Source organism: Orbilia oligospora, assembly GCF_000225545.1.
Source record: "Orbilia oligospora ATCC 24927 unplaced genomic scaffold scaffold00091, whole genome shotgun sequence".
NCBI classification, from domain to species: domain Eukaryota; kingdom Fungi; phylum Ascomycota; class Orbiliomycetes; order Orbiliales; family Orbiliaceae; genus Orbilia; species Orbilia oligospora.
This window is the reverse complement of record NW_011645648.1, coordinates 106340-122653: the sequence shown is the minus strand read 5'-3', so window position 1 is coordinate 122653 and position 16314 is coordinate 106340. Positions and strand designations below refer to the sequence as shown.

The 16314-nt window shown below is 43.6% G+C and overlaps 2 protein-coding genes across 2 annotated transcripts; one reads left to right on the top strand and one right to left on the bottom strand.

Annotated features, from left to right (window-relative positions):
- Positions 1–1563: 1563 nt before the first annotated feature.
- Positions 1564–3399, top strand: AOL_s00091g40 (uncharacterized protein; the record flags this gene model as incomplete). Its single annotated transcript, XM_011125798.1, has 1 exon — positions 1564–3399. The coding sequence occupies one exon, from the start codon at positions 1564–1566 to the stop codon at positions 3397–3399; it is 1836 nt and encodes a 611-aa protein (XP_011124100.1).
- Positions 3400–5251: 1852 nt separating this feature from the next.
- Positions 5252–6242, bottom strand: AOL_s00091g39 (uncharacterized protein; the record flags this gene model as incomplete). The annotated part of the gene is made up of 2 exons (XM_011125797.1): positions 5252–5319; positions 5354–6242. The coding sequence occupies 2 exons, from the start codon at positions 6240–6242 to the stop codon at positions 5252–5254; spliced, it is 957 nt and encodes a 318-aa protein (XP_011124099.1).
- Between the last annotated feature and the right edge of the window lie 10072 nt (positions 6243–16314).

Here is a 16314-nt window from a genome sequence, read left to right as displayed (position 1 = left end):
GGAAATATGCATGACATTTGCACGGTCATGTAAAGCAGGGGACAGTATCCTGGGATGGATATCGGTTGATACCTGAGCGTCATTCTACTTTAAAGCTGCGGAGCTCTGGAGTTGTATCTAATATACTAGGATATTGATAAATAAGATTTAATTCGTAGAAGATATATCAAGACTTTTGATAAAAAAAGAAGAAGAAAAGCCTCTTATTTGCACCTGGTCTCGACGTCTCGAGGCTAACGCAGCGCGAATGAGAATACGTGCGGTTGCATCCATGAAACCTAGAGGCTGCTCCTCAAGGCCAAGTAGCATAGAGCCCGGGCAGACCGGGAATTCGAAAGATCAATTAGTTAGCCTTACCTCGTCTCGTACCCAGACGTCGCAAGGGCTGGTGTACAGCCTTTTCAAAAAAAAAAAAAAAAAAAAAAAAAAAGACAAAGAAATCGTAATCGCCAACCACCACCATAAATTCTTGGATTTATACCCAGTACCAATGATGTTACTAACAACTAGCCTCCGTTTCTAACCTGACACATGTCAGCCAACCAGCTGACACATCATAAACCATTCAGCCACGTCTACAAGGGCAAATGAAGTCTCTTTGCTCCTCTCTTTTTAGGGATTGTGCGTCAGGGCTCCAACAAGCCACGTATCACTGCTATGGAAATATAAATACTCTCGCATTTACAGGTGTATATGCTGACGCAATGTTTCAACCGTGTGCGGAATATTCCATACAGTCTGTGGGGATATGCCCAGCAAGACGGCCTTGATTTCTCTAGAGTAACTCCATAGAGCTTTACTACAAGCTTTTTGTCTCCATGGTCTCCTTGATACTCCAAATTTACTCTCACGAGTGATCTTTTTGGTCCTCCAAATTGCTGCAGCCGGCCTAGTTCATAGTTGTGTAGTACATTCCCAAGGACTCTCTCGGTATAAGCAGTAGAAACACAGAATTGCTAGCAACTTCAAGTTCTCGCACGATTTTGCAGTCTAATTAATATCAATCCTCTAAAAGAGGTTAAGGGAGGCTGAGGGATGTTGAAGGAGGAACCGAGTGGGGCATCATCTAGACCACCAAAACGCTTGTTAGCGAAATTGGGAAAAATTATTTTGCTGTGACAAAGAAAACGATTGCCCGAAGATAACTTGGGGATACCATTCTCACCGTAAATTTCAACATATCGGGCCTTCGCGTTGTTCGCGAACCTCGAAAAAAGAAAAGCAAAGGCAGTGCGAACGCGAAAATGTATGGGCCGCATGCGTGGGGCCTGGAATACTACCTAGGTAATTGGCGGTTCTTTTTCTCAGACTTTGCGCGTGGCTTCTCTAGGAGCCGTTTTGAAGAATTTGTATAAATTTCCAGTCTCATGCCCATCAATTCTTCTATTCCAAAAAACATCACAAACTTCATCAACTTGTACCTGCTTTCACCGCAAACTTTAGTTTCCTAGAAACCTCTGATTTCCATCCCTGGTATCTCCTCTAAATACGTACCGCCTCAGATTCTGTTAACCTTAGAGTCAACCTCCTCCCCTTCTTTGATATCGACCACTTCCCTTCTACATGCACAAAGAAGGAAAACTTGCTCCATCAACCACCCTAGCTGCCGTCGCTAGGCCATCCGGGCAGTCGCATAGTACAGTCTGCTCCGCCAAGCCTTCAGCCCAGATACCCTCTCAGCCAGCACCGATTCCAATGGTTTCGGCGGATGAGACAAGCATTGTCCAAGCCAGGGACTCTATCCCATCCCCTGCAACGGTTCATACGACCACTCAATCGCCACCTCCTAGTTCTATCTCTATCTCGTCGCCTACTACCCCTCCTTCTTCTGACATTATCAGGCAACTGGACACTGCTCCACTCCTCCCAGAAGATGTGGCTACTGAAGCTAAGGGTATTTATGATGGTATTGTCATGCTCGAGGCGAAATGTATCGAATTAGTTCCAGAGAAAGCCGCTGCTGCCATTGATAGTAAACCTCTGACCGACGAAGAGTGCCAGAGCCTCATTACCCTACATAAAACACTCCTCGGAGAATATCATGACTTCCTTTGGGCTAGCCAACACCATGTTGCTACGCTCTCTGTGAATAAGCTTGCGACAAAACATAACATGCCTAATCGTATGTGCCTTCATGGTGTCTATAATATTCTTGAGCTATTCAGAAGTCATAAACTTGAAGACTCTGAGCGTATATCCTCCTTCCTCTCTTACGCTTATTCTATGATGGCTCTCTTATATGAGACCAAGCCTGTTTTCGCGGATACATGGATTGAGTGTTTAGGGTACCTTGCACGTTATCATATGGCTATTCAAAGTGATCCTCGTGATCGCAACACTTGGATGGATTCCTCCAGGTCTTGGTATTCCAAAGGAGCATATCGACAGCCTCATATTGGTAGCTTTTATCATTATTTGGCTGTTGTTTCCCGCCTCGACACCCTTCAACAACTGTTCTTTTACTATAAAGCTTTAGCAGTTACTCAACCATTCTCAGCCGCTCGTGAGAGCATTCTCACTCTCTTCGCCGACATTGCCTCCCAGGAAGTCCAACTTGATCATGATGTTTTCATCTCCTTACACTCCATTTGTTTCACTAGTGTCAACCAAAATACCTTCGATAAGAAGAAAGATGAATACTTGGGGCTCCTTAAGACGAGTATTCCTATCAATAAACCCAAGTTCAAGGCCTCTGGTGCTTATATTGCCATTTGTGGGGTCGCTAGTTTATTTCAATATAACCTCGAAAACGGGAGTATGCAAGTAGCTACTACTTCTGAAGAAAATCAACACACCACTGCCGATGCCGATGCCGATGCCGCAGATAACGAGCCCAAAGACGCTCTTCTTTTTCGACCTTCTGAGTTAAATTCTGATACCCTCAACATTTCTCTTATTTGTACGCAAGAACTTGCTTTCGACATCCTCTCTTTGTTGTTCAGTTGCGAGGGTAATGGTGTTCAACCTCATATCCACGTCTGGCTCGTTTTCCTCGACTATCTCAAATATTACCCCAATGGAATAGCCTTGATATTTAAAAGGTTCCCCTGGAAACAAATGACACAGTATGGAACAGCACTTCTTAAGGAAAAGAAAAGCAATAAAGCCTTTCTTGAAAGAGTTCAAGACAGCAAGAGCTTCCCAACCGTTGAAGGCTTACAGCCGTTGCCAGAGGAATATATGATGCGTGGTCTTGAAATTGCCGGAAAATATTTCCCAGGTGATTATTTTAGCGGAGTCACCGATAATGACGAGACCGAGAGCTTTGTCGAACCCCCACAAATTGATGCCGCTCGAGAGGAAAAAATTTTATGGCTTATGGTAAGGGTTGCAAGTTACTATCCTTGGGTTCGGTTTGATCCGGTTGAATACGATTTCAGTATCTTAAACAAATGGTAGAGACGTTGACAATATGGACATCTTGTTCGGGTGTTCCCGAAGGGAGAGGGATCTATATGGGAAAATATAGAAAATAGCATGGGCACACTAAAATAATTGTTTAGTGCAGACAAGTACGATGTTAGACTTGTTGCGGTGACCCATATAGGACCGCAACTCCAAAAGAGCTATAAACAAACAACCAAATGACGTCAATAGCCACAGGAACACCGGCCACAGAATCATGAAGCTACAGGCTTGACGGGTATAGGCATGGGCATGGGTTCACTGTGTAGATAAAGACATGTAGATAACTAGCGCAATCCTTAGTTCTCTATCGAATTTTGATAAGATGGCTAGTAGTCCCAGTGTATTACTGATCATTAAAACAATATATAAGGTTTTTATATACGACTAACATATGAGAATGAACCTGAAAATTTACACTTAGTATGCAGGCCAAATCTCATCGCATCACCTAGTCTCGGTCTCAGATGCCCTCGGACACAACCTGCTACTAAATTCGCTTAGATATGAGTCAACCGACTCCTGGAACAGAGAAATGATTTCTTAATCATCCAAACTGCCTAACCTGGTTCGGTTCTTAGCGGCTGGAGGAGTACCATGGTTTGGGGCAAACAAGTGGCTGACAGGTTGACAGCCATGAGGTCCTACATTCGGAAATAAAATAAAAAACTCATGATAGCTCAATTTCTGCCTTCTTCAGTGCCGTGGGGGGGCACGGAAATAGTTCATTCGGGTCTTCGCAGAGAAAAGTATTGAAACAAGGCCGAGGTATAACCATGTCTAGTAGAAGTCGTACGACGCATCTGGACCATTGTGGTTTTTCCCCGAGAAATGGATAGCAGCCGCAAATTCCCCGAACTAGGGACCACACCCCGCCAGAGTAGTGCTACTTCGTTCTACGAGGCCCTGTCGCCGTGTTTAAGCGGTTAGGTCACCCGATCTCCGTGCGCCCCGTGGTGCCAGATTCAGTTCTTTGCGTCCGTCGCGGGAAAGCGTTACGCGAATACATCGTGGCGAATCAGTGGTCGGATGAGCTTGAGGGATCGTACCCAATACGTTCTCCCGCCTTTGATAGAAAGTGCACAACCCGCTTCAGCGATGGCGTAGCGATCGTGCTGTGGAACGAGGGAGCCATGCCTCGGCTCGCCGGGCGCATCGTAAATGTTTTCGTCACTTTGAAGAATAAGACGGCCCTACAAATGCCTGGAAAAGATATTTATTTAGAGCGAGACCGAGAGCCAATGCTAATAGGTACCCATTGGCCGAAGAGAGCTGGTCGCGCGATCGCGGCTGCACAGCATGCATCGTGACCTGGAGCTCGGGGTTTACGCGAGGCGTTTTCTGAGGACTGGTTTACGGTTTATGAGGTGCTGCACTGTCGATAACTCGTACCAGATCGAGACTGGTTTCCCTTGTAAAGTTTGACCGCATCGGATGAAGCTTGAAGGTTGTCAACTGGTTTATAGGATAAGTTAACAGCCCTCGATCTAGATCTGTGCTTATGTGCGCTCAAACTTGGCGGATCGGTACCGAAACGGGGACAATACCCGTATCCCGATCGAACATCTGTCCCAATTTAAACTTTCTGCGTTTCACAGATTACCACACTCTCAACACAAAATTGACTCTATAAGGGCGATTACTTTAGAAGTCCAAGTTTAAAGGTTTAAAATACTAAATATCGTGAAAATACAGGCATAGCCTACGGGCATAGTCAGTCCAAGCATTGGAAATTCTAGGGTCAGAGCTCAGCCTTAATAATTTTGCAAAAGAACAAGTAACGGCTCACCAGCCCTTGCGATGTCTGGGTACGAGACCAAAAAGAACTATATTTCAAAACTCTACTCTACTTTGGGGTAAAGCAAGAAGCAAAAAGTGCCGCCATTTCTGAGTATTCCTCATCAATATTTGGGTCTGAAATCGTAAATATAGACTGTTTCTAAATAACTGCTATCAGCAATTACGACGCCTCCGCAATCCCTATATATTCTCCATCTATCCCTGCTGCAACAATCTTCAGGAATACGCATTGTACTATTGTTTTTCCTGACCTTCAACTCCTCCTCTATTAGATACAGTCGTGGAATTGTGGCAAATTCAATGAGGTGCGGGTATTTCCTCACAAATAAATTTTGCATAATATTTCTTGGGCTTTCGGGGGGATCGGGAAGTCGCTCGAGAAATGAGATGATAGTAGCGGTCGTTGACTGAGCTATCGCGTTCATGACTCTTGGTAAGATGTCTCCCGATGTTCTAGGAGGTACGGGGTTTGGTAGGGTTTTCATGGCCCACGCCTTTATTGACGATAGAATAGTTGGCTCAGAGGTGAGTTCCCATAGGAGATCTGGTGGTGAGACAAAATTCGTGGTCTCCACGAATTCATCCCATAGGTTTAAAGAGATCTCAATGGATCTACCTTGAGATGGGGAATGGTCCAAGACGAAAGATATCGACTGTCTGGACTTCATGAAACAGTAATTTCGGATGCGTACTAGCTTGAAGTTATCGTCGCAATCGAGCTCGAAAACCAAGAACTCCGTCGCGATAATCTCCCGTTCCGTAATGTGAAGCTGGGCCCCTCTGAACTCTATAGAGCTAGGAGTGCCTCTCAGCCAGATCATTTCAACCTCTTGAATGAAATCTTTTTCCGGTTGGTAAACCCAAAGCCACCTGTTGTAAGATACAACCAGGTATTTGCCATCGGGGCTAGTTATATAAACACCTCCGCTGACTACCGGGTTGCGAAGTTCCACCGTCTTTCGGTCGACTTCTAGTCCGTTCTCACAATCAAGAATAAGAAGGTGGAGCTGTTTCAAGTTCAGCGAATCCGATCTCATGATCGAATACAGCCTTCGCCCCCCGAAACAATGACAACTTTTACACAATTCCCACGGATAAGTCGCACCGAATTCAAAACTCCATATCTTGTCCGGTTTTCCACGACTAGTATCGATGCAGGAGGCACTTAAATTTTGAATCAGCTGAGGGGATTCCCAAGAGGAAAGGGGGAAAGCTTACACAAATTGATCTGTATACATCTCACTGTCTTCATAGTGCCAAATGACTATCATTCTTTCTGGCCGAGAACGGACCGAGACGAGGTCGTCGATGAAGAAGTTTGTATAGCTTATTCCCAGAACAGATTGCAATTCCCAGCGATTTACAAAATGCTTTTGCATACTAGCTGGGTTAATGTCAATACAACTGATGTAACGATGCCCTACATCGGTCCAAAAAACCAATTCATCGTTGACGGCTTCCCAGCATGATACGTTAGACAACGTTATCGTTTTGATGGGCCTGGGCCCGGCGCGACGCTGCTGCGCAAAGTCTAGGTATTTAAGAGTTTTATTAGCGTATGGAAAGGCTCTCTCTATCAAATTAAATACCTACAGTTAGCTCTTAAAGCCCGTTCTGCCCAATTTTTGTCTCCTTGAACTCGATACCTCCTCGTAATATTCGTCGATCCGAAATGTTCCGCGACATACCTTTCCACTATCCCGTACTCTATTCGCATTTTCCACAACTTACAAACCCTCTTTGCTCTCAAAACCTATTTTGGCGATAGTAAATATAAAATGTAAAGGTTTATCTCTAGCGGGAGAATTTCCATCGGGTCAGCCATTGATGTATATATGCCGTTAACTGGTGGTATTTTTCGACAAGAGTAGAGTTTGGTATATATACTAATGATTACTTCACGCAATGGTACGCGTAAGCAAAATTCTTAGTCGATTGTAAGATATACTAGTGAGTGCTGGCCTCGTCCCCGTACACTGACCTCAATATATAACTGTTGCAACGCCATTGATCTGCCAAATCAAAGTGAATCATATTTCTGAATGACAGCTAATCAAATATCTAATGATCTATTTTTGGGTATACGGCGCAGGTGCCGCAGACTCAGCTGGCCAATAATTAACCTAGTTATTACAAAATCTCGCGACAAAGTGCATGTTAGGTGGGATAATATCATCGACTCGACGGTACTAATGTCAGTAGCACAGGCCCCAGCCTAACGAACGGGGTTATATATCACGCAATTATATCGTCCCTTTATAGCCATAATAGGCTTGACTAGCTTCTTGCTAGCCTGGTCGCATCTTACATCAGGAAATGGTCCTGAAATCCGCAGAAATCGCATCAAATATTTAAATATGGCCTATGGAGTTGACACCCATGATATGCCCCTCTTGCAGCTTAACCTCCAACAGCTCCAATGTGTTGTTGCATGTTGACTACTTTGATCGACTCCGGACCGGACCGGACCTCGATATTAATATATTGAAACAAGACGGATACGTACCGCGCACTGTTGAGAATCGATCCTATTCAGAATCGATCCTATTCAAACAGTTGCAAGATATATTAACCATCAGGGATATCGGAGTTCATGAGGCCACATACGTGCTACATGACGGTGATCGCCGGCGCCGTTACATGCTACAGCTACAGCTGTACAGCATGTTTCATCGCAACCGAAATATGTCATGAATCAATCTATTCGGCCCTAGTTGTGAATCTTTTAGAGTACAATCAATTGATCAGCCTGCTTCCGGAATTCCATGGTAATAGATGATTTGCATGTTATTTTATGTCTAAAATTGGCTTTGCGGGGCAGATTCTGGGCAGGCGCCCGTACGCAATCGTGGCACAAAATCCATGCCATGTATACTTTGATATATAATCCAACAATTTTGCAGTAGAGCCGTAGGAATTCTGATTGGTATCTACATATTGATCGTTCAGCTCTTTGGGCGATAAAGGATTATAATCCTTGGAGAAAGTTGTGAAAGATTCTCGAACGCGCTCCGACCGTCTAATGCTGTATCAAGCGTAACTAGTGCCTGACCAATGATCTATTACTTGGCATACCAGCGGAAGCTATCGTTTTGTACTACTATACGTGAAAACAAGAGCGAATTGAACGCGCCCCTACCGCCAGATTCTTGTAACTCGGTGTAGCTCACACACCATAATTAAATGTGGGACGATGGTATCCTAGATACCTCAAGAGCTTAGGTCTCTATTCCACGATAAGGACTCCTGTATGGTAATTGAGCAGTTCGCCCCAGCTTTTCCGTGCGAGCTGAAGTCCGCGGGCTTGCATAAATAGTTTCTGATGCCTCTAATGACCTTTGCAATAGTATCGAACCCGCGGTTCTGGGGGTGGTATTTGTGTCTGATGACGCATTCGTGCTAATGGCAATTTAATAAAATCTCGTGGATGCTGTCGCATTGTTGCTTGCGGACGTAGTGATTTTTCTAACATCGGTACATGCATGTTCTCTTGCGACGGACGTATCCAACTGGGTGGACGTAAAAGTGAGCGGGGTTTCTCCTTCAAAGGGGTTTCAATCTTGAACACCGGTGGGTAATCTTTGGGTCTAGCCATTTGGCGGATTGCGATGGTCGCAGAAAAATGCCAAAAATCCGACCTGTTGTCTCAGCCCACATATATTCATCTTTTCGTGCAATCTCGTAAACACAGAGACCATTTTCTCTCGCGTGATCGCGTGGCCACTGGGAAAATTCATTCTTGCTTAACTGGTTGTTTTAAGTGTTTCCGACTTATTACCGGCCATTAGGAATTCCATAAACCAGCCTGCACTGACCTTAAAAAAAAGATCCGGTAAGGGTGGTGACCCTGTAACTATAGTAATAACTTCGTACTCCCTATCTAGATGGCCCGGTATTGGAATGGAACTCGTAATAAAAAATGTTTTTGAGTCCGGCGTCAGCTGTGAAACGGTAGAATCGGGAACTGGGGCTATAGGACCATGATGTTACCCGTATACCATGCGAGAGTCGAGTCAGACTTACAGGCTCAATTTTGTCGAGTTTCGACACTCGTTCATTTATTACTACATAGCACGTCGTCAAGAAGGGGTATCATTGCAACAGAGCTACAGGGACGATACGTATTGATGCTCTAGTGAGCTCGTGAGGCAGCAACTCCGTTTCAAACTTAACGTATGTACGTAAGTGGCACAGTACCTACCTTCTGACCTGGTTTACTTTTGGCCCCAAATTCCCAGCTGTAATTTTGACCACTGCCGGTCTAAAACCAATGAGCATGCGTCTACGCTCACATTGTGCAATTGTGGGGCTGTCGGGTGGAGCCTGTATTTGTGATTGAGAATCGTGCAGCCAAAATCCATGTGATATCCGTATTTCTCGCTAATAGCCCCGACAGGATGGTAAATTGCTACATATTCGTTTTGTTAAGTCGAGTCGCGATTCCGAGGCCGAGGGTTGACTGCCGGCTGAGCAGGCCGATCATCGTTCGGTATGTCCTAACGAGGATGAAAAATATCCGTTTTTGGCTACCGCGATGCGTTGGGCGACGCTAACGGCTCGTATTCGATATCCAAGGTCCTATAGCGAAAATGCTATTATATGTAGCCATCATCCGGCATCCACAACCGTCGGCCGTCACACCATCAAAGGGACGTTACGGCAAGGACAAACTGTACCAAAGAGCGATTCGATCCCAAACTGGAGGGCGTAACGAGGAGACATATGCACACGTTTGGTAGCTCACGCTGCCAACTTGTTATATATATGATCACGTGGTTTAATTTATGTTTGTCATTGCCATCTAAAATAGGAAGTCTCCCTCAGATTCTTCCTAATAGGGCAAGTCTTGGCATGTTCTCTGGGGGAAAAAAGAGGTGGGAAAAATTTCGCGGGCAAAACCACCAAAATTTGGGACGCACGCTGTGCGTTCTAATTAAGTCTTCTGCTACGCAGTTGGGCATTTGCATTCGGTTTTTTGAGTATTGATACGAAGGGTCTGTTCACGATCGCTCTAAATTAAATGACGCCCTCGTACGGCTCGTGCGCTAGGGAAGTATTACCCCGACATCGGTTAGCTAGGTGTTTTGCCACTTTCTCGACTCGAGGCTAAAAACCAGGTTCTGTACGGATGTGGCACGACGGCAGAGTGCTCCGTTAGTCAGCGTTTTTCGGTCAAGTTTGTCCAAATGTTGTAACTGCGTTGCAGTCGAGTCTCGCAATTCCGATTGTATGTCTGGTAGCTAGGGCCCTGCATGCCAGCGCGGTCAGCTGAGTAGAGGCAAGATGGAGCGAGACACCTGCAAAACTACACCTAAATAAGGACTTAGCTAAATGAAGTCATCCTTTACATTCCGATAAGGTATACCTCAGCTCCTTTATTAATTATTGGGAATGGGCCTGTATAGGGCGCGAAATGGTTGCAATTCCCGACATTGAAGGGTAAAATTTTCTCGAACGTTTTTATCTTTCTAGCGGGTGAGCTTTACCCAAAATTTAAAACCCGATGCCAAGCAATTCAAGGAATCGAATATCGGAGGTGGTGTCTGTCATGCAAGCTAAATTTGGGCCTATGGTGTTGTTTAGGCCCATGATATTGCCCGGCAAATGCGAAATTTGGCGTCTACCTAGGTAGTTAGAGCGAAAACTATCTTTCTAAGCTGCCTGGCTTTTTAGCTCCACGACTTGATCCTGCCGGCCATCCGACCCTCCCCCCATGCCGCTCTATGCAATAGGACTGAACACTCGAACATGCTATCCTGAGGACAATTCTATATTTGGTGAGAAGAGTTGTGACGAAGCGCGAAGGAGTATTGATCAGTTAAGTACCTAGGTAAGTCAAGATGGAGTTAGTTTTAGACTCTCAGACGGGCTGGGTCGATGCATTGCGAAACATGTTTTCGCAATCCATCCATCGCTTAGCTTTTCGAGTGCTACCTGTTTACTTGACGCCGCAACCTCCCAACAATTCAAAGGCCATGCTATTATTATGTTTTCGCAGATATTAAATACCTACTTTCACTCGCGCCTATAAAGACATGCTAATGGATATAAATATTCGTATGCCACTGCACTGTCTAACTTTCTAACCTCCTCTTAGATGCCATTTCTCCAGTCAGTTCTCGAACTTCCATGACGATATAATGAAATCCATCAATATTCTCCCCTTCTTAATACCAACACTTAACTACCCCACAAGAGCTCATTCTGACAACGAGCTTCCAATAATGATATTAAATAGCTCTGCTACCATTTTTACTACATCTTACATCTCAGCCGCTTTTCTTCTTCGCACAGCTACATCATTGCAAGATGCTATTACTATAGTCGAGCCTATTACCAAATACTACTCATTAGATGCTACTACCATAACGATCACCGAGACATCTACCAGAGAACGATCGACTGTTGTAATAACGATCTCATCTACGATTACTGGGTTCACCCCAAAGTCATACCTCACAGCCTCGGATACCACCGATGAAGATTGAAAACAATGAAGGTTGAAAACAATGCAAAGATATACACACAGAGCTCTCAAGTAGACCTACATCATCAGACCTCTTCCATGGCCAAAATGAATATCTTTTGTGCTAGAGCTATAATATCCACGATCCATATGATCAATACGAATTTCCTAGGCTATAATCATGTCACCTTGTGATAAACCTGACATATATAATTCTACATCCGCCGTGTTGTTCGTACCCTCTTCATAATCTAAAGTAGCATATTAAACAATATATATATTTTTTATATCATTTTTGCCGCATTAGTGACTGGTATACTTGTCACATCTATATTTCTTAGGTTGATGGGGCCTTTTAGCCGAGGTAGCTATGCATATCCGGAGCGCACAACCGGACCAACGATTTCAAAGACTGGGTTGGCTGCTAACCTCCCTACATAAGTATAGATTCGAAAGAGTCTAGATCGGAAATTTGGTCCATAATATTACCTAGGTATATATTTACTAGTGCGCTACTGTTCGTTGGCTGCTACTAGATCTAGACGGCGCCTCGAGGCCGTTTTGGAGCCTCGACCAATATTAGAGGCCACTTGTGCTAGGTGTTTGTATGATGCAACTCGGATCGAAATTTACGGTCTGAATCAAAAGAAGCCGAGGCCCTGAAAAGGATGCCATTCGATTCAATGTAGTCGTGGATATGGTCACGTGAAGAAAGTGCCTGCTGGTCTTGCGTTGCGATGTTGCATGTTGGCCGTTCACAAACATGGATGTTCTTTCGCGAAACCACCAAAATACCACATTTCCTGGCCTTGCTCAAAGGGTATCGATGCAGCGGTGGGCCGGTGGCCAGCCATCCCGGTGCCCAAAGGCCGTTGTCACAACTCTAGCTCTTCTAAGTGGGCTAGGCTTATTATTATTGGAAGGGGAAATTTTATTAGGAGTAAACATCCGGCATATATATATATATATATATATTGAGTATGGGGCTAAGATTCCGAGCCTGGTGTAGAAGCATCAGTACCCGCCAGCGGAATCCCTTATTTTCAGTATATGTAAAAGGCCGTTGTGGAGATTCGAGACTACTAACCCGTGCCCGAAAGCTCTACAAACCCAAATTGGTAGTAATACGAGGATTTGGAGTACCAGAAGCAGAAAGAGTAGCAGCATGTTAACAGTCTAGATCGGCATAGCTGTAGCTCTATACAAGGCATGGGTTTACTATGACTTTCTTATACCGGTATACCGCAGGGCTGAGTAGTAAATAAATCACAATTCCTTCTACCTGTCTTGCGAGCTATAACAAATAATCAATTGCTTTGGCGAAAATCTCGGTTTCGACAAGTCTTGATACTGCATGGTGCGAGATCGAGATATGTGCATGGTTAAAAAGAAATGCTAGTTAATTACAAAAGGTCCTTGATCTTGACACGCCGCTACCGCCCAAGGCAATAAACCAAAAAATCAAATCTCCACCAAATTTCTGACTGTTTTCTTTTCTTCAGGTTGAAGCTCTGCTTATTTTTCTATGTCTTTGTGCGTAACTATTCCCTATCGATAGTACGTAGTATAGCGTTGGTTGTTAGGGAGTGACCCTAGCCTCGCTCCTATTAAGACAAAGCGCTCGCTAATATAGCATGTACCCCAAATAAGCGAGTCGCCCTTAAGAAAAATTTGGGAACGGGAATATAAAATTAGCAAATCGGCAGCATTCGATACTCAAGAATCGTTGAAAGCGTTATACGCCTAAAATCGTTAGACACCCAGCAGAAATGAGCGCCTTGAAGCCCCGATCTTATTATTCAAGAAAGCCAAGCTCTAAGAAGCCAATGACACCCGGCTCTATCGCAGCGATTGTTCTTGCTTTGATTTTACTTGCAATTATCGGATATTTTATTATTAGAAAGCGGAAGGACTTAGGCGGGGTTATCAGGTACTTGGTGTTGAACTAAACACCAGAAATCGACCGTATCTATCCGGCTAACAATGCTTTTCTATAGGCGATTACGAGCATCGGATCCAAATACCTCTGTAAATAGACACCCCCCTACAACAGAAACTTCATCCGTGGATACCGGGGCAAATGGGCATCACTTTGTGAATATTAATATGCAGCCATCTGTACACGGAGAAGTCGATGGGCGTTTTTCGCGGGGAACAAGATTTAGTTGAAGTGATAGGGATAGCATAGTCCAGCGCGAAAAACCTCAGTGTTATCAAATAAACGTTTGCGGATAGAGAAAAGCTACTCTATGTGTGCTCTTATTGTCAACTTGCCACTGCGGATTGATGCAAGAAACTATATATAGGTCTCAGTTGAAATACTATCTAGCTAGTTAATGGAATTCTATAGTTCTTGTGGCTCGACTATTGTACATGTGGCAAAAAACCTTTTGATTCTTTGTCAACGGGACTAATAGAAGCTAGTTATTCTGGTATAGGCGTGGTATAGGTGTAGCTTACGATATATGAACTTGACAATTGCTAAATTCGTGAAGGATTTAGTGGTATTCACAGGCCCTGTTATGCGTAGGGTCCCTAATATTTCAAGATAGCCTATGCACTTACAACTTTTGAATAGTCTCGTATCTAATCTTGTTCCAAAATTGCTGCCAAATAGCAAGCCCATCGGAGCCTACATGCAATTGCGCAGTCAGATTTGCACACACACACTATCGTTGGCCGCCGGGATCGATTCATAAGCGAGCACTACATACATGGATACAATTTGGTTGGTTGTGATGTATTTATGTTGGAGGCAAGTACATATAAATGATCTAAAGGATACAAAAAAACGAAAGACTCATGATTTACTATTTCCTACTACCTGATGGCGCTGACTATAACTAGTCCAGAGAGCGAGAAATGGCCTCTAGGAAGATTTAAAGCTGATTTTTCCAAGTATCTTTCTACATTATTGTTATGGATTCAAATAATTAATTAATCATTCTTTTCTGCACCTCTAGAACATTAAATATCTAATAAAAACTAAATTACACCTTAAGTCGGGTTTTGTCATTTTTAATAAATTTGCTATTTTCTTAAATAACTTCAAATATCAACCAATTTTTTTTAAATTTATAGGCGACAATTCCTTTAAAAGCGAAGCCAGCCCACCAAAATCCGATCTGTACATGTGAATCGGTGCATGCAGGGGACACATGGAAATACTCTAGATCCATTAGTTAGCGATATTGTATATGATGCTAAGGGCCAAGTGTATGATAGACTTGAGAGTGGGCCAACCGTTGGATCAATAAATTAAATTGCGTGACAACCTTCAGCGGGAGCAGGGGTGAGGTACACTCGACAACATTGATTCTGTTGACCAGCGATAGAGATAAAATAGGTGGAAATACATCGAAACTGCTTAAAATTCATAGTAATATCAAACAGCCGCTAGAAAGCTGTACTACTGCATGAAATTAAGTAATTTTTAAGATTGATAAACTACAATGTGGAACATATGTGTTCCTCCAACTGAGGTATTAAATGCATACTTTCTATAAGAATCTCATCGGATTCATATTGGCTTCTGCGTTGAGAATCATCAGAAGGTTCAGGGTAGTTTAGAAAGCCGATATTAGGAGCTTCTTGCTGATAGGGTTCTGGATTTGATGTTTCTGATCTCTGGTAGCAACGGTAACTTCTATGGGCGTTTGCGCTCTTTGCTCTCATACTACGAGTCTTCATTTCGATTCCGGTTAAACCGAACCATGGAGTATTTCTCGATAATCGTCTTTGCAAACAGCCCTTAGATAAAACTCCGCAACCTATCGCCTCTAACTCGATCGATATATCCTTCCAGCTATATTCTCCATGCCTTCTTTTTTTAAGAAAGGCGTTCTCAGGCCAAAGTTCTGGAAACTCGTTTGCCGCAAGTAGAATTGGGAGTGGGTACACGACGGGTACTTCCGTCTTCTTTCTCCATAGATGGAATCTCCGTGGAGGCTTGGTAGAGGGATTCACTGTTGAAGAGACTATCTGGTTTTGACTGGTAGGTAGTAGTACACGCATAGCCGAGGCTCGTACTTCGTTAATTTCGGAATTTGAATCCATGCCGAATATTAATTCCAAGACAGCGAATGTCACTGTTCGTAATATCGGTGTTCCGTGCCCCGTTGTTTAATCATAAGTCCAAGGTTATACCAAAACTTAGATGGGATACCAGCCAATATAGGGTGCGATCCGATTCTTCTATACAGCTACTATAGACCTTCAGCAGACACCACGACGTCTAGACTTCGGAAAGTGAGTTCCAGAAATGCAAAGTGATCTAGAATTTGATAGTCTCAACTCTAAAATTCTGCATCCAAAATGGGTTAGATAGCTATATGCCATCTTATGGATCTAAATTCTAAAAATACGGATAGATCAGGCAAATCGCTGTAACTTTGTCGCAAATTTGAAGAATAATAGTAGCAGTGGTAGCTAATTTGCAACTTACAATACCTGATATATTATTAAATACTTTTTAGAATCATTGCGGATCGCCAACGTATGGAGCCAAATGTCGTTATGTTGCCTACCTAATTGTGATGCTTAAGCGCATAACCGGACTTTAAGACATGAGCGGAGCTGGGCATCAAATTTCGCTTTTAGTATTGATATTTAATTACACAAACTTCAACATCAAATATAGAGTT